This window comes from Nannospalax galili, unplaced genomic scaffold (assembly GCF_000622305.1).
Source record: "Nannospalax galili isolate Female #2095 unplaced genomic scaffold, S.galili_v1.0 scaffold212, whole genome shotgun sequence".
NCBI classification, from domain to species: Eukaryota; Metazoa; Chordata; class Mammalia; order Rodentia; family Spalacidae; genus Nannospalax; species Nannospalax galili.
Window position 1 is genome coordinate 483,619 of NW_008333884.1, and position 27,707 is coordinate 511,325.

At 38.4% G+C, this 27,707-nt stretch overlaps 2 protein-coding genes across 2 annotated transcripts in view; one reads left to right on the forward strand and one right to left on the reverse strand.

The window, feature by feature from the left end:
- The window catches only part of Cryba1 (crystallin beta A1), a 6,201-nt gene extending 4,301 nt beyond the window's left edge, over positions 1-1,900 (forward strand). Inside the window, 2 exon segments of the mRNA XM_008828714.1 lie at positions 1,203-1,341; positions 1,753-1,900. Coding sequence (XP_008826936.1) covers positions 1,203-1,341; positions 1,753-1,900 — 287 coding nt within the window.
- Positions 1,901-4,940: 3,040 nt separating this feature from the next.
- Positions 4,941-27,707, reverse strand: part of Nufip2 (nuclear FMR1 interacting protein 2) — a 35,039-nt gene continuing 12,272 nt past the window's right edge. Inside the window, exons 3-4 of the mRNA XM_008828715.3 lie at positions 16,198-16,230; positions 4,941-11,570 (exon numbers count right to left, since the gene is read on the reverse strand). Coding sequence (XP_008826937.1) covers positions 11,518-11,570; positions 16,198-16,230 — 86 coding nt within the window. The 3' untranslated portion in view covers positions 4,941-11,517. The remainder of the gene's footprint in view (positions 11,571-16,197; positions 16,231-27,707) is intronic.

Consider the following 27,707-nt stretch of genomic DNA (forward strand, 5'->3'; position numbering starts at 1 on the left):
AAAAGGGGGGGCCACGGGGGAGCCCTGCTTCAAAAAAAAAAAAAAAAAAAAAAAAAAAAAAAGTTTTTGGAAGTTTAAGCAGAAGACAACCGTTGGATGCAGTTGAAAATGGTCCTGATATTGGAGGGTGACACCTACCTGGGCTAAAAAAAAAAACCCCAAAACCCCAAGTATCCTATCTTCCACTTTTTTCTCATGACTTTTGGTATTAATGGCCTCACCTTAATTCAAAGTATTAAGTAAACTGGTGAAGGTAATATAAACTTAATCTGAAATGTAGTTTAAGTGATTTCATCTGACTTTCACCATTTTTGCCAAGGTTTAGCTATAAAATGCAAAACTCAAGTAAAGAACATACTCATGTAACCAACAAACAGAATCTCACTGCTCCTCAAAATTCCCTGGTACTTTTCCTTATCTAGACAATTGCACCCTACTACAAACAGCAGGGTTAGATTCTGAACACATGCACACGTCAGACATAAATTTTAGTATCTTATGTGTATGACTGTTTTGCCTGCATTATGTAAATGCCACACCCATGGAGGTCAGAAGAGGGCATCAGATCCCCTGAACTGGAGTTACGGACAGTTGTTAGCTGCCATGTGGGTGCTGGGATTCAAACCCAGTCTTCTGCCAAGGAGAGCCAGTGTTCTTAACCACTGAGCCATCTCTACAGCCCCCCAGACATTAACTCTTGTGTTTGTGAGATTTGCTGGGGCTGTAGGTGGAGCACTTGTCTAGTATGGGCAATACCTTGGGTTTGATCCCAGTACTACTCAAAACCAGAATTTGTGAGACCTTTCTTCATATTAGTGGCTATGTATTATTGCCATGCACTTTTGTTGTACTTGTCTTTTTCATTGTCCTAATTCTTATATTGGTTATCTGTAAACTTTAATTCATTTAAATGGGATTAAATAGAATTATGTATTTTTCACATAAACATCTGCATTGTTTGGATCTTTCAATTGTCACATATTCCATAGGCCAGAAAGTGTTTCAATTAAAAAAAAACCCATGGCATTAGGCCTGGCATACACCTTTAATCCCAGCACTGAGGAGGCAGAGGCAGGCAGATCTCTGAGTTCAAGGCCAGCTGGGGCTACAGAGTGTCTCTTAAAAAAAATAAACAAAAAAGCCCCACAAAAAATGATTATGATAACTGTATCATTTATAAGTCTTTAACTTCTGGATTTTAGAATCATAGTCTAAAATTACCATCTTTGAAAAAGCGAACTTTATTGGACGCCAGTGAGAGATCTGTGACGACTATCCTTCCTTGCAAGCCATGGGTTCGTTCAACAACGAAGTTGGTTCTATGAAGATACAATGTGGGGTGTAAGTGTAAAAACAGGGTTGAAAGTGATTCTGGCACGTTTAAAACATGTGACTATAAAATAAAGATATGATTAGCCAAGTGTGGTGGCACACACCTTCAATCCCCCCCACTTAGGAGGCAGATCTGTGAGATTGAGGCCATCCTGGTCTCCATAGTGAGTTCCAGGCTAGGTGTAGGTACAGAGACCCTGTCGCAAAAAGACCCAAAAATACAGATATTGTGATTAAGGTTAATTCTTAATCAGTTCTGGCTGTAGCACTTAGAAAACAGTGCCTGATACAATAAAGGATGACTACAGCTTTCTAAGCTTAGAGGTATCCTGGTACCTGTTGTTGAGGAACAGAGGTTTTGGGGTACATTTCAGGCTCCTTAACTGGTTTTAGTAATGTAATATGCTTTGGCTTTCTTAGCTGGGTTTGCTACCAGTATCCTGGATATCGTGATTATCAATATATCTTGGAATGTGACCATCATGGAGGAGACTACAAACATTGGAGAGAGTGGGGATCTCATGCCCAGACTTCCCAGATCCAATCAATTCGCCATATTCAACAATAGTGGATTAAAAGCTCCAAGAGAATTCAAACATGAGACCTTGCTAAGCACTCTGGAATTTTATGTTCTGCTCAGACATTGGTTCCAAATGTTAGTTGCTGAAATCCACAATAAATGTCATTAAAAAAAACAAAAAAGCCATGTAGAGTGAATTGACATTTTACAAAAATCCTCTTTCCTGGCTGAGATTTCTCTTCTTTTAAATTTTAAATTGTGTGGTTGTGTATGTGCGTGCACATAAATACCGGAGCTCTTAGAGGCCAGACCTGTTGGAGTCCCTGAACTGGAACTATACATGGTTGTTAGCCAAGTGATATGGGCACTGCAAATAGAACTCAGGTCCTCTGGAAGAGCAGGACATGCTTTTAACCAGTGAACCATTTCTCCAGCCCCCATGACTGAGATTTAAGATAATCCTCAATAAAGCCCTGAATTCCCTTTGTACTCTTGTAAATTATTTGCCAAGAGGACAATTAATCTCCATCTCAAAGAATAATTCAAATGCTATCAGTCTCTCTGTACAATTGATTATGCATCTTTCCTTCTTGATAATAAACTTAAATATTTTATGTGTAGGAATGTTTTGTCTGCATGTATACAAGTGCACCATGTGTGTACAATAACTGGAGATCAGAAGAGGGTGTCAGATCACCCTGGAACTGGAATGAATTATGGATAGTCCACATGTGGGTTTGTATGTATACACCAATACCAGCACCCATGGAGACCAGAGGTATTGGATTCCCTGAAACTGGAATTACAGGTGGTTGTTAGCTAAGTGACATGGGTGCTGGGAACTGAACCTAGGTCCTCTGGAAGAGCATATAGTGCTTTTAACCACTGAGCCGTATCTCCAGCCCCTGACCAAATAATCTTGATTTTAGTATTGATTTTCCCCCCAACTTATGAGAAACAGGTGCTAAAGGACCAGGAAATTTCTTAAATGAATATTGCCGTATATTCTTACTAAACTAAGAGTTACAAATAAAGACCGGAGAGATGGCTTAAAATTGAGTACTGCTCTTGCAAAGTTCAGTACCCAGCTCCTATGTTGGGTGGCTCACAATCCCCTGTAACTCTAGCTGCAGGGAGATCTGTTACCTCTGGCCTCCATGTATACTTGGACCCATGTGCACACACCCACCCCCATACATATAACTAAAAATAAATCTTTAAGTTATAAATAAATCCAGCCTTGGCAACTTAATATTCTCATCATTTAATTGTTCAGCTCAATTACCTTTTATTTTAATTAGAAGAACATAGGTTTACTTAATGTCGCCAAAAGGCAAGACAGCTCTTCTAAGACGATTTTTCAATAAACATGCTAATGCTAATTCCAAAAACCTATATGATTAAAACAAGGATATGATCACAGTATACTTAATACTCAATTTTTTTGCACATTTGACCTTTGGAAAATGGTCATTATTAATGTCACAATCTTAAGTTTTCAGTTAAAAAAACTTGAAGTTCACAAAAGAAAATAACACAAACACCTCAAAAACTTTAAATTTTTTATTTAACAATGTACACTTATTGTCTTATTTGATCTACAAATCTCAAGTTTTTCTGATAAAATAAGTAAATCTGAGTATGGTTGTAGAGTGTAATTTTGTATTTTTAAAACACTGAACATTAAGACATCAATAAAGGAAGATCATCCTGTAACTGACACTTCCTCGGAATCCATGACATCAGAAAGAGCTATAGTAAATACCAAAAGGGTAAAATAAATTTCTGGTCAATGTGCTACCTAGAAAAGACTTATTTAAAAAAAAATTGATTTAAACTGGGCAAAACAAACATTGAAAAAAGAAAAGAGGAAGGGCCAACATCTAATAACTGTAATCCACTAATCCTTTTCTCCAAATTAAAAGGTAGCCAGTTCCTAAATAAATGCCTGTGTACACAATACAGAAATTACTTTGCTTCTCCAATATATTTGCTTTGTTGCTGCAATGTAGCCCCAGGTTGGCTTTGAATTCATAATCCTTCCACCTCAGTCTTCCGGATGCTGGTGTGCACAAAGCCCGGCTACCAGCACGTTCTAAGACTGGACATAAATGAACTACTAACATGCTGGAAGAGTAGCCAAAGTCATCCAAGATATTTACATTTCTGTATTTTTTTAAGGCCATGCACTACGGACCCACCTTTGGAACCTCTTAGATTTATTAACTGCCACTATCAACGAAGACACAGGAGGATTTTTGCTGCATTTTCAAAGTCAACAGCACATACCAAAATGAAGAAGTAACCCTCTTTTATACATGAAAACGCTATAAAATGAAATGCCTTTTATATCTAGGAGCACGGGGGAAACATCATTGGTAATACTTTCTACTTAAAATTTAATTGGACTTTCCTACAAAGGTCCTAAAGAGATTACAGAAGTTGTCTTTTTAAAGATTGACATGATCTGGCCAGTACATCTATACAATCTTGTAAGTACACATACTTCATGTGAAATAAAGCTATTTAGTAGATGCAAATCTCAGTGAATTGACCAAATGTGCCCAACTTCTGAACTTATTCTAATCAGCTTGGGCATTTAAAAAACTATAAATGACCTTTAAAACAGTCTATGTTTCGATCTTTAAGTAACTGAATGATTTTGATTCCAAGCCAATTATTCCATAACTCAATCTGTGCTAAAGTAAGAAAGGTAAAAAGAGGCTATCCTACCTTTAAATAAACTTTAAGACATAAACTTGTCAAAGAGCTTCACGTGGCAAAAGTCCTCCCTTCATTTGTTTCCATTTCTTTTTCATCAAATATTCAGAATTTCATTGAGTAGAACATTGGAGAAAATGGTTTATAAAGCTGATAAAACTGTCCTGTTTTAAGAAAAGCCCTTTAATAGATACAAGTCAAGCTCTCATTTAAACTGAACTTTATTAAAATAGGTGCCAGTTTTCTTCCCTTCTAGTTCCACTGATGAGCTAGCCCAGAACTTTGAACCATGTTTCCAAAGATGGTAAAGCTAAGAACAGCAAAGTAGTAAGGGCAGATAGATTACTTTTGGTAATGACACACAAACTTTCAAAACATGTGCATAGCTTTATTCATCTACTTACATCTAACCTTTTCACGGAGCTTCGGCAAAACTGAGTGTGCAAAATGCATTTCTAAAACGTAATGCAAGCAAAGCTTTTCACATTTACACTGGCAAGAAATACAGAGAAACTAACAAGTCACATTAGGGAGAATTCAGATTTTTTTAATGACAAGAATTGCACAGTTTATTATTTTGAGACAATTGTTGCAGACATGAATATTTAAATTTTTCTAAGCAAGGTGCTTTAACAATAAAAAAATTTTTAAGTTGGAAAGAGCCAATAACTTGGATCAAAGCTCACAAAGAATCCTAAATGAACGTGGACTCCCATCATCTCCCTGTATTTTGCAAACAATGCTTTTAATAATACCTTTCATAACACTAAAGGAGACAGCAAGCTGAATTTTTTTTCAAAGCACACAAGAAATGGTGGCATCACATTACTTGAAGGTGGTGCTGGGGTAGGGGTGGGGAGTGAAGCATCTTTTTTACTATTTCCCATTACAGACCAGCCACTACCAGACTAAAAACAACAACAAAAAGAAACAACTGAAAAAGCAAGTCACTTTCCCAGTTTATAAAAGAGTTCCAGTTTGACAATATCTATGACTTTAAACAGAGAGCACCAGTTGGGCAATAGAATGAACAATTCAACTGCATAAAAATCAGTGAGGTGGTAAGAACCATCAACTATCTCAGGCATGACTACATGGCCTTTCCAAAAGTTAATATACATGCAAGGCACATTGATATAAAAATAGATCTCTGGCCAACAAATATATTAAGTAAGCAAATTAAAATTTTGGCTCTGCAATATTGGCAACATCAAAATATAACCAGATAGCTTTGGACCACACATCTTTCTCATTTTTCTCCACCTCATTTGGTGTCCCCCCTTTTATCTCCTTCATATTTGAGTATGTGCTTGAGAAGTAGCATTCATTCCTACTATACCTGTTTACCTTTGCTAAATAAAATTATACCAGAGAAGCAGAATAGTTGGGAGCTTTGTTCAAATAAATTTGACAGGACAGCATTACTTCTCCATTTTAACAAAAACAAACAAAACAAAAAACCCCAGGTTATTGACAATTGTTCTTTTTCTATAAACAACAAATCAATGACATTACTTCTTTTAAGTCATTCTTCCCAATTCTTTCTGAAGCAGAGAGAGGGAATAACAGAAACAAAGCTATGACTTAAAATATTTTCAGTAGTAGAAGACACTTTAAGGCCAAAAAGTGTAATATTAAACATAAGTCTTATTTCCCAAGTTACTGTCCTCATAGGCCAAAATCAACTGCAGATTAAGTTACTGACTCACTCCTGAAGAGAAGTATAAACTCTGTTCACTTTTTTGTTAGTGGCTGTGCTACAGAAAAGGTATCAAAGCAAACTATGGTATATAGTAATGTAAAAAGTGCATCACATTCTTGATTTTCAGGTTCTCATAGCAGCAGCAGGCTTAATCTAAGACAAAACAGTTTATTTCATTCTAAAAATGCAACAATACCTAATGAAATGTATTTAAGATTATGAAAGAATTCTCTACAAAAGATAAATGCAGACTAATAACAAATAGGATTAACTAAAAGTACTCATTCATATTTACATATTAAAACCACTTATTAACACCAATCTTTACAATTAGCAAAAGAAATAATGGATTTTAAGAATAAAACAGATGTTACTAACGCAGTATCCATTTTGGAGCCTTTGTTTAGCACCTGAGGAAAAAAAGGGTATATGGAAAGCTATTGTAAAATTTCTCAAGTTGGTTTGGTCTGTAGATTACAACTTTGATATACAGCAAAAGTGAAACTGAACTGGAAAAAACCACAACTGTAGCTATTGATAAGGCTGTAGAAAAGGGATACTGCAATATTATAAAATGGCTTCAGAACTCTGGATAGAACAAAATTTTCTGAAAAGTCTAGTCTGAACCAGCAATCCCATTACAGGTGAGGATGTCTGTTACAGTTTGCAGCCCCTAACTGCTATTTGGTAACCTTATAATGCAAAAGCTATATTATTCATGCTTTGTTGGGTATTTTTATGTCAAGACAACTTCAAAAATCTACTCATACTATTGCTGGCATCCTTTAACTACTTTAAGACCTTTCTTGCTTCAAACTCAGTAAATCAGTGCTTTTCAATGAAGTTGATGAATCATATTAAACCAACTCAAGAGTGGTCTTGGTTCTCAAATGTAAGTATTTATAAACATTTTCAGATACCCAAAACAGAAGCGCATCCCTTTCATCATAGAAAAATCCTGATGCTGTCAACCAGCAAAATTAACATTGATTTCTAGAACTAATGTTAACCTGTGCACCTCTGGCAAACTCTGAGCAGCTATATATGCTTCTAAGTCCTGTCCTTCTGCCCTTCCTTTCAAACAATGCTGGGAGGACGGGAAGATAAGCAAATCTCAACCTTTCCTATAAAATTCAACAGTTAGGTTACAGAACACTGCCCTATCAGAATTCATGACAGGTATAACATCAATAGACTTTATCAAAGAAATCACTGTCCATTTACATATATTTGTCCCACTACACTGTACCAGTTTTCCACAGTAAGCAATATGTAAGGGCAATCATGTATTGTTTGATTATATGGTCCAGTGACATAACTAACAACCAAGTATGAAACTACTGCTGCTATGTCATATTTTGTGAAAAAACATACTGTGTTGTGGACAACCACCACAGTCAATTGAGTTTCCCCCCGCCCCCTGAACCAGTATTTGAAAAATCGCAGCACTTTTTTCCTTTATAAAGTTTTTGCAGATTCTGAATGGTGTATGCAGATGGTAAAGGAGAGTAGCAAAATTCAAGGAACATAGTTGTCATTAACCAATTTCTAGATATTGGCTATCTCCTCTTAGAAAGTGGAGAAGGGCAGTCTACTACAGATACCATAAAGACACTATTTATCTGAAGGTTCATTACTAACATTAGAGGAAACACTATGCAATTTATTTCAGTTTGTTCAAATGGGGTGAATAAAGAGAAAAGATAAATACACCCTGTCTTTTGTGGGGAAGGGAGATTATTCAAGACATTTACACAGAAGTGAGTGGTATGTGACACAAAACCTACAATCAAGACAAATTGAAAAAGAAATCATCACCCTTAATTAGTATCTTCTTGGCTATTAAAAAAATAGGTCATGATTTCATCCTTAGTGCCATTTTTCTAATACTACCCTTTAAGGATTTAAACCACCCGACTTAATTCCATGTAATGAAAACAAATGGCACAAAATAAATACAAGTTTCATTCTTTGAATACTAATATAATGTTTTACACATTCATTTACTAATTCTTAGTCTCTTCATCTTTCCCTCACACACAAGAATCCCAGCACACATACATCCACACATCCACTTCTACACACACACCTTTTTCAGTCTTTCAAATGGAGGGATGTTAAAAATCCCCTCTAGACTGTATTTGGTTTATGCTACAGTACTAATACTCTGAGTTGAAGGAAAATTCTTTATACCAACAACACATTGTTATTTAAATGTCCTAAATTAATCACAGCTGATGTTTGTTTAGAAGCTCACACAAAAATAATCAGAAAACAGATGAACTCTTAAGACCTTTTTTTTAATAAGTGCTCTGTAAGGAATTGTGTGAGGACCTAAGGAGAAAGATTTCGACAAGTGTAATCAAACAGCACAAAGGAGATTTGTCCCAAAGTCCTGCTTGTACCTAGGCAGTAAGTCCATTAACCCAATGCCCCAAAAATACTGACAGTTAATATGGTGGGCCACTAGGGATCCCAGAAAGTTAACAGATATTCCTAAGTACTAAACTCCAACCATATTATCAAGAAAATTTCTGTGGAGAAATCAAAGTGAAATGTTGCATTGTTTCATTTAGAAGTGAGACTCTCAGAAAAAAACAAAACAAAACAAAACAAAAAACCAACCAAACAAACAAAAAAAAACCCTTTGGACAAACAGAGAAAGGATACATTCTCTTTAGTTTTTCTGAACAGAGGCCTGAAGGATACGGAAAGGAATTATGAAAGTGAAGGCTTTTTAAAGGTAGTAAGTGTTACTTCTAAGCTAAAAAGCCCAATTCAAATGGGACTGGATTTCTTTCCATCTTGAATATGTTGACTAAATCTCTGCACACCACAAACCAAGGAAGTTTTTGGGGATTTGTGAAACAGAAGAACTTTAAAATTCCAGGCAAGCAAAATGGACATTTAAAAAACCAGTGGGGTAAGGATCTGGCCCTAAGGTGACAAGTGGTTACACAAGGCAATTGAACACACAGCAGAACTTTAAAACCTATAAAACAAACTGGAGCCTCTGTTTTCTTTAATCAACTTTTTACCTTTTTTTTTTTTAAACTTTTTGAAAATTTTTATTAAAAAAAAAAAAAAAAACACAAAAACACAGACTTTTTTCATTTCAGTATGTGGTATGTTGCATTTTCCAGTTTGTTCAACGCTTTAAAGCTCAAGGATGCCTTACTTTGAATTGTACATGGGCCTGAAGCATCCTAGCTTTTGGCAAGCAGGCAGGAGACTCAACAAAAAAATCAAAATAGGAACAAGGCAGACTAAATGCAGGGCACATCTGTAAACATATTATACATTTGAAAATTACAATATCAGTAAAAGTGATACAGTTTACAGGTGAAATGAAACTATCCGAAACTGGCCTACCACAAGTTTCTGAACCTGGACTGATACAATAAGTTATTATATATATTATGTATAAAAGTTTGTTTACATCAAGTGGAATTGGCAATCCATGCTTATACTTTAAAAAAATCTAAGCAGGGCAGAAATCCAGACTAAAAAGGTATTTCTCTCTATAGTAAATCCAACAGCTTCTCTCATGAACTATTTGTTAAAAGCCTGAAATAATTAATGAAGCCAGAAAACCCATCCATACTACAATCACTCAAAACTGGACATTTCTTTAAAAAAGGGACGGAGCAAAAATTAACCACTGTCTCCCCAAATGTGTCCAGGGGATTCAGTCTACTTTTGTTAAAAAACTGCAACTCTATAAATGCCCTGCTATTTTAACTTGTATTTGATATACATGGATATACTAATTTCTCTGTATGTGTATGTGTGTGATGTGATGCTATGTCAGGCCAGAGAACTTGTTATTATGCCACTAACATCACCCAGTCTTAAATTGGACCCTTAGTTTCTACACACACACAAAATAAATTTATTTTAGCATGCTATACACAGCTGCAGTGCAACAGGATGGCACGTGATGGTAAGACAGGGCTAAAGCTTTTTTCTGCCCAAAACAAAATTTCCAGGAATTCACATTATTTTCCTCTAAAAACCCATCTTGCTCTAATGATAAAATATATTAAGATGTAATTAGAAGCTAAGCTCAGAAGTATAATTTGCATGAAAACACATTTTCTATAAGCAGTGTTTATTACCTCCTCACTGGCTAAAACAGAAAAAGCAAAGTTTTCATGGGCTTGCTTTATCTTGTCCTTTTAGGTTTTTTGCAGAGAAACTAAAATGAAAAGAATTTACAGAAAGATACGTAAGTTTCTCTTAGATGTTGGATGAAAAACAAGGAAAACTGCACATTTAGTGTTAGTGACAGAGAGCAAGTCTGGAGCACCTACAGTCGAAAAGCAGAATATATTTTTGCTCCCAGTTATACAATTACATTAAAATATGGGCACAGGAATAGTTTTTCCACATTAGCCAATTGCTTGTTCTGCAACTTTTCTTTAAATGACACTCTTGGATTCTTCTTCAGTTGTTAAAGTCCAACAAGTAACCAAAGTTAACTACGTACCCACAAACTATTCCAGAATTGTAAAATTTCAATGCCCTCCCCTATCCCTACCCCACAAAAAAAGGAAAGAAATGAAGTATTTCTCCAACACCCCACAGAGGCTGCTTAACTCCTGGCAAGACATGCAAATCATATTTGATTAAAAAAACAAAAAACAAAAAAAACCAAACAACAAAAAAAAAACCCGCACCCCTGCAAACTTGAAGACATTTATCCAGCATTCTTGCAGGGCTTAAATTAAAACCAAAAGATCAAGGGAGGAGCGGGGGAAAATGTTGAATCATTCTGGGTTCCCCGTGATTAGTGTATCACTTTAGTCATAGAACAGGATACAGTGATCTAGTAAGTGGATTTGCCTTTCCAGTGGGTCATTTGTTGCCCAAGGTGATGACAGCAGGTACTTTAGAACCACGTTTTGTTAAGTCTGTATTCATTAATCACTTGCATTCACACTTAAAAAACAAAAACTAACAAAAGAATAAAGAAAAAAACTATTCAGTACCGGAGATTAAATAACCATGTGTAGTCTCTTGAAATAAATTTGATTCCTTAAGAAGTCTAATTACTTTCAGTTGCCTTTTTTAAATAACTATATATATATATATGCATATATATATATTTGTATATATTATCCTGTGATTCTACTTATGGTTCCTCTGCTGCGTTGAAGATCTAGGAGCATAAAAGCCTTGTGTCCCCCATGAACGGTGGCTCTAATGCTGCAGAAAGGTTACGAATAGGCAGTCTGGTCCTTCATTGATCTGGACTATCCATGGCTTCACTGTAAGTGATTATCCTTTTGGGATCTAGAGGGAAAGTTAAAAGTAAATTTTTTTAAAAGTCTTAGAATTGAAAACCATCCACAATCCAGAAACAAATCCCAAGCAATATCCAAATATCCACTGCTGCCCTTCCGATTGAAACAAAAATTTGATTTGAAAAAAAAAAAAAAAAAAAAATTTTTTTTTAAAGTCATTTCTTTCTGGTATCAACTCATGCTATCATTTAATTTCAACTCAAAAGTCCAGTGCTCCAAATTCCCACCAGTCTTCTACCCAGTAAGGGCTTCATTCAATACCTAGAGATTAACAATGGTTAAGTTCATTTAGTAAAGAATGCTTCTTCTGATTACCAAAGCAATAAAACTGAAAGCAGGGAGAGTAAAACTTAAGTTACAAATAAACTTTAATACTAATCTGGGCTTGGTGGTGCTCACCTTTAATCCCAGCACTCCCGAGGCAGAGATCTCTGTGAGATGGAGGCCAGCCTGGTCTAAATAGTGAGTTCCAGGTCAGCTGTGGCTACAGGGACACCCTGTCTCAAAAAAATTCCCCCCCAAATACTAATATGAACAGAAACACTAAGACTTATAGGACTTATTTTCTTTCCAGCAAATAAATTGTTTTAAAGTTTATTAAAGTGTACCCATGTTGTGTAATGCCCGTGGCAGTCAGAAGGTATCAGATCCCTTGGAACAACAGTTCCAGTTTTTGTTTTGGAAATAGCTCTTTAGACCAGGCTGGCCTCACCAAGATCCACCTGCCTCTGCCTCCCAAGTGCAGGGATTAAAGGCGTGCACCACCACACCCCATGAGCAACAAGTTTCTTAACTGCTGAGCCATCTCTCCAGTCCCAAAAATATTTTTTTAGGGGGGTGGGGGTGGATATTTGTTTTAAAGACAGTCTTAGGTGATACCAGCTAGTCTGAAACTTGCTGTATATCTGACCTTGAGCTCCTGGATCCTCTTGCCTCTACCTCCCAAATGCTGCAATTTTAGTATGTGCCCTCATGCCCCAGTCTGAAGTGGGCTGTTTAGTAAGGAATAATTCAAGTAAAACCTAGCACAAAATACTTCAAACTAAGTCACTACAGTGAAACTACCAATCTAGTCCTAATCATATGTCTAACCCCTTATTTCCTATAGTATTATCCCCATCTTCATTCTCAGCAAAGCAAAAGTAGGACCTGGAGGTATAGAATCCACAGAACTCATGCAAAAAGCCCCGAGTTCAATCCCTACTACCAAAAAGAGACGCAACTTTCTGGATTCAATCATGAAACTGTCAAAATATGTCTGGACAAAGACTACAGAGCTATTTAAAGTGTGATCCTAAATTTCTATTGTTTAGCCATCATGTTTCCTGTTTGTGTATGTGTGGGTGAGCCACACACAGTGCAGTGTGAAGTTGAGAGAACTTTCCTGGAGCAAATTCTCCCTCCTTCCACCTTCATGTAGGTTCTACAGGGCAAACAGGTTATCAGGCTTGGTGGCAAGCACCTTTACCCACTAAGCCACCTCACTAACTGAGATGATATAATTTTTAATTGTTTTATTTTTATTTTATGTGTGAGTGTCATGCCTACGTGTATTAAGTGCAACCATGTTGTGTAGCCCAAGGAAGGACAGAAGAGGGCGTCAGACCCCTGGAACTGGAGTTAGGGACAATTGTTAGTTGCCATATGGGTGCTGGGATTCAAATCTGGGTCTTCTGCAAGAGCAGACAGTACTCTTAACTGCTGAGCCCCCATTATTAAGTTTTTTGTTTTGTCTTTTTGAGACAGGGTCTCCCTGTAGTCCCAGCTGACCTGAACTCACTATGTAGACCAGGCTGGCCTTGAACTCACAAAGATCTGCCTGCCTCTGCCTCCCAAGTGCTGTTTTTTTTTTTTTTTTACTAATTGTCATTTTTGAGCCAGGGTCTTACTATGGAGCCCTGACTGATCTTGAACTGGCAGGAATATCCTAGCCTTTGCCTCTCATGTGCTGAGATTAAAGTCATGTGCTACCATGCCTGGCACAGACAATATTTTTATTATTGTTGAAGAGTCTCATAAAATAGCCAAATTGGCCCACAATTCATGATCATGATCCTCTTACCTCAGCCAAGTGCTGAGACTGTAGGCATATAACACTGCTACTAACGCCCCCCAACCCTCTTTTTGTATTTTTGAGACAGGGTCTCCCTGTAGCCCCAGCTGTCCTGGAACTCACTATGTAGACCAGGCTGGCCTCGAACTCACAAAGATCTGCCTGCCTCTGCCTCCCAAGTGCTGCCACCATGCCCAGACCTTTTTTTTTAAAAAAATAAAATAAAAAATAAAGTGAGAATCTTTTTGATCAAGGGATGATTGAGTTTCTGGGAAGAAATTTTTTTCTTACTTTTTTTTAACAGTGCAAGTTTTGGGGCTGGAGAGAAGGCTCAGTGGTTGGGTGCACTGACCGCTCTTGCAGAGGGCCCAGGTTTGATTCCCGGCACCTACGTGGCGGCTAACAACCCTCTGTGACTCCAGTTCCAGGGGATCTGGATGCCTTCTGACCTCCACTGACTGTACTTACACATATACAGGCAATACCCTTGTACACATAAAAAAATAAGTATTTTTTAGGCTGGGCGCGGTGGCACACACCTTTAGTCCCAGCACTTGGGAGGCAGAGGCAGGCAGATCTCTGTGAGTTCGAGAGCCTGATCTACATAGTGAGTTCCAAGGCAGTTGGGGCTACAGGGGAACTATATCCCCCAAAGACCAAAATAAATAAATAAATTAATTAATTAAATTTTTTTTTAAAAAGTACAAGTATTAACTCTAGAATTTTCTTAATAGGAATCATAAAGAAATGCTTTAATAAATAAGAACTAGGGGCTGGGGGTATAACTTCAATGGTAGGTGCTTGCTAGTATTCTCAAGGCTCTTGTGTGTGTGTTGGGGGGGGTAGAACAGAAACAGTAACTCATCATTTAATAGAAAAGTACAAAGACCTGAAAATAGTATTGAAGAACCCAGGTTTATCTCAGCTAAAAGAATTAGTCCAGCTTAAGAGATAATACAAAAATATTCTTTTAAGAGACTCCCAAAGGCCACTTACTACCTGCCATGTACATTTCAATAGTTATTGGCCATTTTATAATACAAACAGGCAGGCCTGTTTTTTTTTTTTTAATCTTTTTGAGACAGGGTCTTCCTATAGCCCCAGCTGGCCTAGAACTCCCTATATAGACCAGGCCAGCCTTTAACTCACAGAGATCTGCCCAGGCAGGCCTATTTTGCCGGGTGTATTTTATAGTCTATCCACCCCCCCCATTTTTTGTTTGATTAAATCATACAAAGAAAGCAATTCAAGAAACTTGAGAGTTTCTTTAGGCTATAGGTGTACTGAATAAGAAAAGATTAACCCTTGACCCTAAGAAACAATGGAGAGGTAGAAAGAGCAATGTTAGGAAATCAGGGGACCCTACAGTCAACTGTCATTCTCTATCTACATTTGTGAGTCTCAAACTTCCTAACATGTAAAATAAAAGAATCTCTAAGGCTATTCAGGTATTACAGTTAGGGATTTCAAAGTTATCTGAAATTCACTTATATTAATTAACTAGCAAAGTAGATGGGGAATGGGACTGAATTCTATTACAGGATTCTTGAAAATCCAAATTCAGTATGACCAGTTCTCCAATCAACCTTCAGCTTTGTTCATATTAAAGCATATTATTCATATTCATACCCATTATATTTTAATATGAAGGCATACAATTAAGATAATCAACTTAGTTTTTAACAAATCCCAAAGCAAAGCTGGGTATGATGGCCCATGCCTTTAATCCCAGCCTTCTGGAGGCAGAGGTAGGTAGATCTCAGTGAGAGCAAGGCTAGCCTGTCTACAAGGTAAGTTCTAGGCTAGCTACAGGAGACCCTGTCTCAAAAAACAAAAACAAAACCCCAAACAATCCAACAGGTGGACTGTCTAGAGGCTGTCCCCCTACTAGTCACATCTTGGTTACTGGAAGAGGGAAAATATTAATTTGCTATTCTTTATATTTCCAACCACTATTCCAGTGAATATACAGATAAGGCTATTAAGAGCAAATAGTTTATTGAACTATGAATTTCAGTTCTTAGGCTATCATCCTTTTGTCTACCATACAATACAGACTGGGTAAAGGTAAAGAAAGCTTTTGTCGGTTTCTTAAATTACAAATATTTGCAATCCTTTTTCTGGGATGGGGGGGAATGAGGTAGGGCTGTGCTAAGGATCAAATCCAAAGGCCTTACACATGTTAAACATGAGCTCTATTACCGAAATGCTCTTGCAGCTCAGTCAGGAGTAGAAAAAACATGAGCAGATAAGAGTATTTCTTTCCGTTTCTTCTGAGACAGGGTCTCATCATACTGTAGCCCAAGCCAGCTTTGAAATTAAAGCAATTCTCTTGCCTCAGTCTCCTAAGAGCTGAGATTACAGGTGTGAATCACCATACCTTTTACTTGCAGTTATACCCCATCATTACCAGTCCTGGTATGGCAACCAGTGCCTTTTGACTGCAATAACTAAGTTATTGCACAGTCTATTTACCAGGCCACAATTCCATTTATTCCTATAAAAATAATGTATAATAATTACTGATTAACATTAATATTTAAAGTAATTTAACCATTCTTACCTTGCTTTTGTAAATTCCAAATAGATTCCATTTCTGTAGAGGAAAAAAAAAGGGATTATTTTATACATCAAATTTCAATGAATGAAGTGTGACGTTACGCTTTTACCATTTTATATCTTTAAAAACCTACACTGATTACTGCTAGGATAGAGACAGGTCTGAAATAGTACTGTTCTATGTAGCACAGGCATTGAAAATTTCAAATTCTTAGGTACCATCTAGATTACCTAACTGTTGATTATGGAAAGTCAATTACTGGGCCAGTAGGATGGCTCAGCTTGCTGCCAAATCTAATGACTTGAGCTCAATCTCCAGTCCCACGTGGTAGAAGAGAACAAGTTGTCCTTTGACGTGTGTGTGTGCGCGCGTGCGCGTGTGTGCGTTCTGTCTCTCTGATTAAACATAGTCAATTATCTGATATTAGAAAGATGGCCCAACAGTTAAGCGCACTGGCTGCTCTTGCAGAGGATCTGAGCTCAGTTCCCCCAGCATGCACATGGTGGCTAACAAGACTGAAACTCCAGTTCCAGGGGATCTGACACCCTCTTTTGGCCTTTGGAGGCAATGTTTGACATGGGTACACTTACATACACACGCAAGGAAAACACTCAAAAACATAAATAAAAACGCTAAAATTTTTTTTCTCTATTATTTTATGCGTATGAGTGTATTGGCTGCATGTATGTGAGTGCACCCATGTCATACAATGCCATGGAGGTCAGAAGAGGGCTTTGGAATCCCCTGGAACTTGAGTTAAGGATGGTTTGTAGCCACCATGTGGGTGCTGGGACTCGAACCCAGGTCCTCTGCAAGAACAGTCAGTGCTCTTAACTGCTAAGCCATCTCTCCATCTCGAATTCACAGAGATCCACCTGCCTCTGCCTCCCAAGTGCTGGGATTAAAGGCGTGCGCCATCACGTCCATCCCTCAAATGCTATTTCTTACCTCATTGTTATTAAAAAAGACAAAATCCTGGTTCTTCCTGAACAACCTACCTCTCAGTGAGGCCTGTTTTTTTCAATAGAACACTAATCAGAGTTTAATAAATTTGATGAGTAATTGGTTTAAATATCTAAGGAAAGTGTTTTGAACCCCTAAACCCCCAAGGCCAAAATGTCAATCCAACACAAATCCTCACAAACCCAACAACACAATCCTCATTTACTCAAATTTCTACAAAATGCCTATTTTCACAAAGGTATCATGCATGTCTAAACTATAGTGATATACAGAGACGGTAGTTAGAATTCTACTTGGCACACAAAGTTTTCACAGTGGACAATTAAGGTCTAGATGAATAAAACCCTAGCTAACATGTACTTAAAAAAACAAAACAAAACAAAACCCAAAAATTAGCCCTTCAAAATAGATTAAGCAAAAACTATTCAATAAAAGGAACAAACTATAACAAAACCCAGACAGTACTTTTACTGCACATAAACAGAGGAAGGTAATTATGAAACCACACTCTTCTCACACAGCCTTACAAGATCAAAATTGCATCAAAACAATTAGAAAGGTTTTTTTAGATGTCAGAATTGTTAATTACACAAAATGACCAAATTGTCTAGGCAAAAATCCCATACAGCTGGGCATGGTGGCGCTTGCCTTTAATCCTAGTACTCAGAGGCTGTGGGATCTCTGAGTTCCAGGCCAGCTGGGGCTTACTGGCAGACCCTGTCTCAAAAAAACCAAAAAAAAAAAAAAAAACCAAAAAAACAAACCCCATACAACGTGTAATAGCAATCTATTAAACCAAACCTGGGGAAAACAAACTGAAATGCCGCTTGTGTTCAAGTTTTTTGTGTTTATGGCCAATCCTCCAGGCAGATGCCTATCCAAAGATAGCCAAGAAGCCAGGCATGGTGGCATGTCCTTGTAATCCCAGAGGATTCTTAGGACAAGAAGATCATGAGTTCAAGACCAGCATGGGTACACAGCAAGTCTGCCTCTCCAATCTTCCTCACCCTTCTCTGAAGATTGAAAAGGGAAGAGAACTAAAATCCCCTAATCTAAACAAAGAGAAGACACCAGTGACAGAACTGTTTTCTAATTATGCACATCATATTCATCACTCCAATCATTTCTAGTTCTCTGTTTCAGACAATGCGAAAGGTTATATACTTTTTAGGTTTATACTTTTATCTTCTATGATTCTAGATGTTAAATGGCCTTTTGTTTTTTTTTTTTTTTGGTCTTTGTGAGACAGCGTCTCCCTGTAGCCCCAGCTGTCCTGGAGCTCACTATGTAGACCAGGCTGGCCTTGAACTCAGAGAGGTCCGCCTGCCTCTGCTGGGATTAAAGGCATGCTCCACCACGCCCGGCTTAAATGGCCTATTTTAAGACATCCCAAATCTTATCTTGGTTGACCTGGCTACAAAAATATAAATTCAACATAACTGTTTTTCCTTTTCTTTTTTTGGTCTTTTTGAGACAGGATCTCCTTGTAGCCCCAGCTGGCCTTGAACTCATAGAGGTCCACCTGCCTCTGCCTCCCAAGTACAGGGACTAAAAGGCGTGGACTACCATGCCACACTCAACAACATAACTGTTTTTCAAAGATTTGTACATAACAATTACTAGATATTATTCTTTCTGTTCTCTACCACAAGCCTCAATTTGTCTTTATTCTCTCTTTTTAAGGGAGAAAGACATACACTTAGGAATCACAGCAAAAAACATGTTACAGTATTTAGAAACAAGTAAAAAACATTTAGAACAAAGACAAAGGGGGCTGGAAAGATGGCTCAGTGGTTAAGGCAGGAAAGAAACAGGTTTTTGGAAGAGCATAAACTCAACTTCATATATAGAGAAGAGTGGTAGAGTTAATGAGGTGTGAACTCGGTAATAGCAGTTGAAGAGATCTAAATTTACCATACAGTGATAGAGATGAAATTGGATGGGATTACCCAGTCAAGTGCAGTATGAAAAATAGACAAGGGGGGGCGGCTAGAGAGATGACTCAGTGGTTAATACTGTTCTGACCCAGGTTCAAATCCCAGCACCCACATGGCATTTAACTGTGTGTAACTCCAGTTCCAGGGATCCTATGGCCTCTGCTGTCCATGACACAGATGCACTTACATACATGCAGGCAATAGACACATACACATAAAAATAATAAAATATTTTTTAAAAGGTGGACAAAGAACATTAACAAATGAGGAACGGAGAAGAAACCAATAAGGTTTTTTTTTTTGTCTTTTCAAGACAGGGTCTCCCTATAGCTACAGCTGGCCTGTAACTTGCTATGTAGACCAACTCACATAGATCCGATTAAAGGCTGGGATTAAATGAGTGGGCCACCACACCCAGCCAGAAACCAATAAGGTTTCATTAAAGTTGTAGGAAATAGGAGCCAAGTGTAGTAAAACATTCTTGTAATCCCAGCACTTACAAGGATCATTTGCCGAGGCCAGTATGGGCCATGCAACCAAACTATGTGTACCCAACTACCCCTTCCCTCACCTCCTATCAACCCAAAAAGAAGGAAAACGAAGAAAACAGAGTAGGCAGAGCCAAGAATTCAAAGTAGAGAAAGGGGTGTTCTATTGTGTGTTCTTAACCAGTGCTAAGACACTAACACCTTTCTAGTCATCTAGTCCAATGTCACTGTCCTAGTTTAAGCAGTACTATTTTAGGAACAGTTCTACAGTTATTTATTTTTTTAAATTAAAAGACAGGTGGGAGTTCTTACATACCAGGTTGGCTCTGAATTTGCTATGTAGACAAGGATGATCTTGAACTTCTGCCTCTACCTCCTCAGTCTAGGATTCTATGTATGCACCAAGTCTTGTTTACATAATGCTGAAGATGGAAACTAGGGACTTATGCAAGCATTCTACCAACTGAACCCGAAGCTCCAGGCCCTGGAGTTATCCTTCTGAAGAATCAAAGTTATGCAGGGGTCTTCTAAGGGGCCTCTTTCCCCATTAAGCTTCACTTTATAAGGCTGCTGCAATCTTTTTTCTAAATTTTTGTGTATGAGGGTATTGTCTGCATGTATGTAAGTGTACTTATGCAGTCCCGGAGGACAGAAGGGGTGTCACATGCCCTGGAACTAGACAGCTGTTAGCTGCCTTATGGATGCTGGGATTTGAACCTGGGTCTTTTTTTTTTTTTTTTGAGACAGAGTCTCCCTGTAGCCCCAGCTGTCCTGGAACTCACTATGTAGACCAGGCTGGCTTTGAACTCACAGAGATCCACCTGCCTCTGCTTCCCGAGTGCTGGGACTACAGGTGTGCACCACCACACCCGGCTGAAACTGGGTCTTTTTACAAGAACAGCCAGAGCTCTTAACCACTGAGCCGTCTCTCCAGCCCCCACAATCTTTCTTTAAAACAAATCTAGGCACTGATGGCTGGCTGCTCTTGCAGAAGACTTAGGTTTGGTTCCCACAACCCATATTAAAAAATCAACATCTAAATTAAGACTCCAGTACACCATGGCTCCCTCAAAAACAGAAAATAAGTTAAATTCAGTAGATGCTTAATGAACTATTCCTCAGTATATATTTCAATTTTTCACTCTGTTTTAAAAGTCTTTTTTGAGACAAGGTCTCCCTATAGCCCCAGCTGACCTGGAACTCACTATGTAGACCAGGCTGGCCTGAATTCAGAGGTCCACCTGCTGCTGCCTCCCAAGTGCAGGGATTAAAGGCGGGTGCCACCACACCCAGCTTAATTTTTCACTCTGAATTCAAGTTAGTTTGGTCTTTTCTATGAATGTACCTATTTTTTAAAAAATATTTTATTATTTTTATGTGTACGAGTTTATTGCCTGCACGTGAGTGTACCCATGTCATGCAATGCCGCGGAGGTCAGAAGAGGGCTTTGGATTCCCCTGGAACTGGAGTTAAGGACAGTTCATAGCCACCATGTGGGTGCTGGGAATTGAACCCAGGTCCTCTGCAAGAGCAGTCAGTACTCTTAACCTCTGATCCATCTCTCCAGCCCTGAATGTACCTATTTTTTTTTACAATTTTATTATTTTTATTTTATGTATATGAGTGTACTGCCTGCATGTATGTAAGTGCACCTATGTTGTGCAATGCCCACCAAAATCAGAAGAAAGCATTGGATCCCCTGGAACCAGAGCTATGAATGGTTGTTAGGAACCAAACACTGCAAGAGCAGCCACTATTCTTAACCGGTGAGCCATCTCTCCAGCCCCAAATATATTTATTCTAATCTGGCTGAATTTATAGAAGTAAAATACCTAAACTTCTTGGATTGAAATTGCTAGTTCTGTGATAGTAACAGTATCTTCTTTTGTAACATGGGTGCTTATTCCTTCACCCTCACGACTAAAGTCAGTGAAATCTAGGGGCTAAATATCATCTTCTATGTAATCTTTGCCAGTGACCTTTCACCTTACCAAAGTGAATTGACTATCATTGTGCTAATAGCTCAAACAGTGAGAAATCAAGCAGCCACCATAGGCAAGACAAGTCATTGGGGTTCCTACACTGTTAGGAATTGTTTATCATACCCATTCCTACATTTCTGTATTAAGGAGAAAAATCAAAAGACTTTTCCAAATATAGGAAATTCAACAAGCAAAGTACACTTTTAAAGTCTTGTCAAATTTAGAGGCTTATGTTAATAAGATTACTATATAGATATGATGCCAAAGGCATTCATGGAGTAATCAGAATAAAACACAACAAATGGAAATTTTTACTGACTGCAAAGGAGAAAACTATTTGGATTCACAGGAAATGTAACATTTGACACTTAAAGAGGTCAAAGGTAGGGGATTCAGCTAACATCACTTAGTGGGTATGTATCTTTTTTTTCTCCTTTTGGTTCTAGAGACTGAATATAAGACCTCTGAGATGAAACTGTAGCCCCTACATCATTTTGACTCCAAAGACTACAATATAGTATGCACTACAGTTCATTTTAGACAATCTATACATTTCTCTTGAAGGTAAAATGGTGTCATTCAAACCCAAAATGGTTTGGGTTCGGTTCCCAGCACCCACAGGGTGGTTAACAACCATCTGTAACTTCAGTTCCAAGGGATCAAACACCCTCTTCTGACCTCCACAGGCACTGCATGAGATGGATACATTTATACATGCAGATAATACACTCATCTACACACACAAAACAGGGTCTCACTATGTAGCCCTGGCTGGCCTGGAACTCATTATGTAAACCAGAGATCCACCTACCTATACCTCTAGATTTTTGAAATTAAAGATGGGTGTCACCACATCTAGCTGATTTCTTAAAAAATTATTTTAAGGCTGGGCATGGTGGCGCACACCTTTAATCCCAGCACTTGGGAGGCAGATCTCTGTGCGTTCAAGGCCAGCAGGGACTAGGAGGAGACCCTGACTCAAAAAGACAAAAAATTTTTTAAAAATTTTATGTGTATAGTGTTTTGGGTGCATGTAAGTGTACCCCTGTGTGCAATACCTGTATAGGTCAGAAGAGGGTGGTAGAGCTCCTGGAACTGCTATGTGGGTGCTGGGAATAAAAAGGTCCTTTGGAAGAGTAGTCAGTGCTCTTAATTGCTGATCCATCTCCCAGCTCCCTAGCTGATTTTTGCAAATTTTATGATAAAAAAAATTGTTATGATAAATAATAAAGACCCATATTAACTATGTTTCCTAGAACTCACTATGTAGACCAGGCTGGCCTTGAGTGCTGGGATTAAAGGTGTGCACTATATTCATGCCATTCTTCATTTTGTATGTGTATATGTGGATTAGGCACCTGAGCCATAGCACAAGTGTGGCGGTCAGAGAACAACCTGTGGGATTTGGTTCTTATTCTGTCATGTGGGGTCTGGGGATCAAACTCAGGCCATCAAGCTTGGCAGCAAGTACCATTTAATCACTGAGTAATTTCACAGGCTCCATAACAAACTCTTTAAAGCAGAACAGCTGCAATTTTTTTTTCAAATTATTTTCATGTTATTGTGACTCATGGCTCAATGGCTGGGCTTGAAGAGATCCAATTCCCAGCACCACATGACACGTCACAACCATCCATTAATTACTTCAGTTCCAGGGGAATCCCGACACCCTCTTCTGACCTCCAAGGGCACTGCACAACACAGGCACACTTACATGCATGCAGAAAAAACACTCATACACATAAAAATTTTTAAAATTTATGGTGAAAGTCAAGACACAAAAATAAAACTGTTTAATTCAAACACATTTTGTTTGAAGGATCAACTCCATACATTCCTTTGTTTTTGTTTTAAAAACTTTTTAAGTTTATTTTACACGTATGATTGTCATTCAATGCCTGCAGAGGTCAGAGAGGGCAGAGGATCCCCTGAAATTGATGTTACAGAAGGTTGTTAGCCACCATGTGGGTGCTGGGAACCAAACCCTGGCCCTCTGCAAAAGCAGCCAGTACTATTAACCATCAGTGCTCTGAGTCACCTCTCCAGCCCCCTGCTTTGGTTTTTTGAGACAGGCTGTCCATGTAGTCTCAGATCCTCCTGGTAAGATGGTCTAGCTCTCTATAGCCCATTCAAGCTAGCTTTGAATTCATGGCAATCCTTTGCCTCAGCCTCCCAACTCTTGAGCACTATACCAATCTCCCTTGTAAATGTTACATAATCATCTCAATACCCTATTCCCAAATCCCACAGGTACAGAATTTAATCAGTTCACTTGTTTCCTTTCCTTTCCCAATCTACAAACTTTTATTTCTTAAATGTGTATTTTTGACAGTTTTGAATCATGACTGTAAATATGAAAGACCTTTGTATTTCTGTCTGGGCTATTCTAATCTGTCACCTTGCCACCAGAAAAATAGCTCCCAATTTGCCTAAAAATTGGTCCCATATTAAGCTGTTAAGTCAACTGTTTAATGCCAACAAACTGAACATCTGGTTTCAATCTACACAGAAAAGAAATCAAAAGTGATAAATGATTTGTCCAACTGTTAGGAGAGGCTGGGAGGTTTTGCTCACTACCAGTTAGCTGTTTTAACTCTCCAGTAGTCAGAAACTGATATAACAGGCCTTGTCTTGTTTCTTTACTGTTTACATTGCTTAACAAAGGCAATTTAAAGGGGAAACTAAACCATATTCCTCCTAACAAGTCACTATGTAGATAGTTTCATCTTATATAGGTCATCTTTATTTTTGAGACAGGGCTTCCCTGTAGCACCAGCTGGTCTTGAACTCAAAGAGATCTGCCTGCCTCTACCTCCAGATTGCTAGAATTAAAGGTGTGTACCACTACATCCAACTTTCTTATATTAACACTGTAAGCCTGTATTCCTCTATCCTATTACACAAGTACAAATTGGGAATAACAGTATCTTCTGTGGGCTTAACGTACTTCAGGTCCTACCATTCTGTATCTCCAGATTCAATGGCTTTCCTGCTTCAGACTGAAATTTCAAACCCCATATTAAGACTATACATATCATCCTTTTAGTTTAGATCCATCACCACATCCAAACTGGGTGGGTATTTTCCTTCATCTTCACTTATTCACCACTGTAATTGTACTGTTTTTCTTCTTGGATTTTTGTCTGTTTTTGGAACTTACTCGGTAGACAGAGATCGACTTATCTATGCCTGGGGTTAAAGGCATGCACACTGCAGCCTGCTTATTTTGTTTTGACAAAGTCTGATCATGTAAACCTGAACTGCCTTTGAATTCAAAGCATCTTCCTGCCTAAATTAGCCTCTAAGCACAGGGATTACAGGTGTGCCACCAAAACTAAACCAACTAACCTGTATTTCTAACCCCAACATAAATATTTAAATATAAAATTTTATTTCATGGGTATGAATGTTTGCCTGTAAGTGTACTACATGCATGCAATACCCACAGAGGTCATTTTTGTTTATTTAGTGTGCTTATGTGTGTGGAGGTCAGAGGACAGCCTTAAGTCTGTTTTCCTTTCACCATGTAGGTTGCTGTTCCAGGGATCAAACTCAGGTTTTCTGGCTTGGCAGCAGTTATCTTTATCTCCTGAAACATCTTGCTGGCCTTGTTGGCTTTTTGAGACAGGGTCTCACGTCTTAAACTCACTATATGCCCTTAACGTTTGATTGTACTCTCTTTGGCACCACTAACCCCAGTCTCAGTGCAATACTAGCCAGGCAATATAAATCAACTCAGTTTAAATTAGCATTTGAGGCCAGACATAGTTTTCCCATGCCTTTAATCCCAGCACTAGGAAGGTGGATCACTGGGAGTTCAAGGACAGCCTGGTCTATATAGTAAGTTCCAGAACAGCTGGGGCTATTAGGGAGACCCTGTTGCAAAAAGACAAAAAATAAAATAAAAATTAGCATTTCAGGCTGGGTGTGGTGGTATACCTCTTTAATCCCAGCACTCAGAAGCAGAGACAGGCAGATCTCTGTGAGTTCAAGGCCAGCCTGTTCTACGTAGGGAGTTGTAGACCAGCTGGGGCTACGGGGAGACCCTGTCTCAAAAATACCAAAAAATAAATAAATACAGAAACTATAAGTTGACTAAAGTATAGACCAATGGGAAGCACTGGGTACTCTTGGTAGTACAATGAAAAACTGCCATGGAAAATAAATAGTACAGTTATTTCTCAAAAACTTAACTTTTGGGTACATACTCCCCCAAAATTGAGTCTTGAAAAGGTATTTCTACATTCATGCTCATGGTATCATTTACAATTTAGCTACAATGTGGAAGAGATCCAAGAGGCCATCACAGACACAGATGAGTATGATACATAACTGTGCGCCCTCACACATAGCTTTAATCCCAACACTAAGGAGGCAGAGACAGGTAGATCCCAGCATGGTCTATATAGCTGGGGCTATGGGGAGACCTTGTCTCAAAAAAACCATAAAGTGACAGATACATACATCGTCCAGCTTTAAAAAGCAATGAACACCATACTTTCCTTCCTAGCATGTTCAAGATCTTGGGTTCAATCCCCAGAACCACAAAAATACATAAAAAGAAACAAAAGAAATTCTGCCATGCTAAAACAGATGAAGTCTCAGGATGTCATACTGAAGAGACTTAAGTCACTCACAAAGCCACTCAAAATGTTAGGGCTTTGGTGGTGTTAGCTCAGTGGTAGAATGTGTTTAGTGTATACCAGGTTTTGAGTTCAGTCTTCAGTACCAAAACAGACTATTCACATAAATTTCTCATAGTTAAGAGATAAAGTTAAATAGTGATTATCAGGGGTAAAAATGGGGTATTACAGTTTAATGAGCATGAAGTGTTTCACAAGATGAAGACTTTTGGAGATAGAATGGTAGTGATGGTTGCACTCCATCATGTAAGACCAATGAACCAAATACTTGAAATTAGTTAAGGTAATTTTATGCTGTATTTCATCACTTTCTAAAAAAATAACAAAGACTTGGTAACCAAAAGGGTGGAAGTAGGATATGTAAAACACTGAGTGTTTTTTAAATTTCAAGCGGATGCTGAGTACATTGGTTCCATACTTAAAGCTTTATATCTAGTTAAGAGGTCATCACTTTAGCCAGGCAGGGTGGCATATGCTTATAGTTTCAACAACAGACAACTTAGGAGGATTTTAAGTTCTAGGGCATCCTGGTCTTCACAATGATTGAGACCAGTCTGCACTAAGTAGCAAGAAACCCCTCCTCCCCCAAAAAGGGGGCCAATGGGATGACTCAGTCGGTAAAGGTACCTGTCACAAACCCGACAACCTCAGTTTGATCCCTGGGACCCACATAGTAGAAGTAGAGTCCCAGGTTATTCTTTGACCTTCACACATGCTGTGACATGTGAATATATGTAGTCACACATGCACAAACAGAAAAAAACTGAGACATCACTTTAAAGAAACTGCCTCATGATGTAAACAGAGAAAAAGGATCTACTTCTTATTTTAAATATTGGTACAGCTGTATAATGGTACAATATTCCTTCAGGTAACACAAAAATTGTCTTTTTTTAAAATCTGAAGTGCTTACAGCCTTATCCAGGCCAAGCAAGAACTCTACCACTGAGCTCCACATCCAACCAAGTCTTATTTTTCCTTTTTTTGGGACAGGGTCTCTATTTTCCAGGGTAGCCTTGAACTCATTACAGTAGAGGATGACCCTGAACTCCAGATCTTGCCTCCACTTGATTACAGGCCTACAACAACCAAGCTGGGTTTTTCTTAAGTCTCTTAGTTCTTTTCTTTTTTTTTTGGTCTTTTTGAGACAGGATATCCCTGTAGCCCCAGCTGTCCTGGAAATATGTAGACCAGGCTGGCCTTGAACTCACAGAGCTCTACCTGCCTCTGCCTCCCGGGTGCTGGGATTAAAGGCATGCGCCACCACGCCCGGCCCATGTCTCTTACTTCTTAAGGAAAGGTCATGACACAATATATGTATGAAAGGTTGAGAGAAAAATGCCAAGAAGTAGAATTCCCAATTTCTTATGCTTTCCTGTATTGTCCTTTTATTGTACTGCACATTTACATTTTTAAAAAATCTTAAGTATTGGGGCTGGAGAGATGGCTCAGCAGTTAAGAACACTGTTCTTGCAGAAGACCCAGGTTCAAATCCCAGCA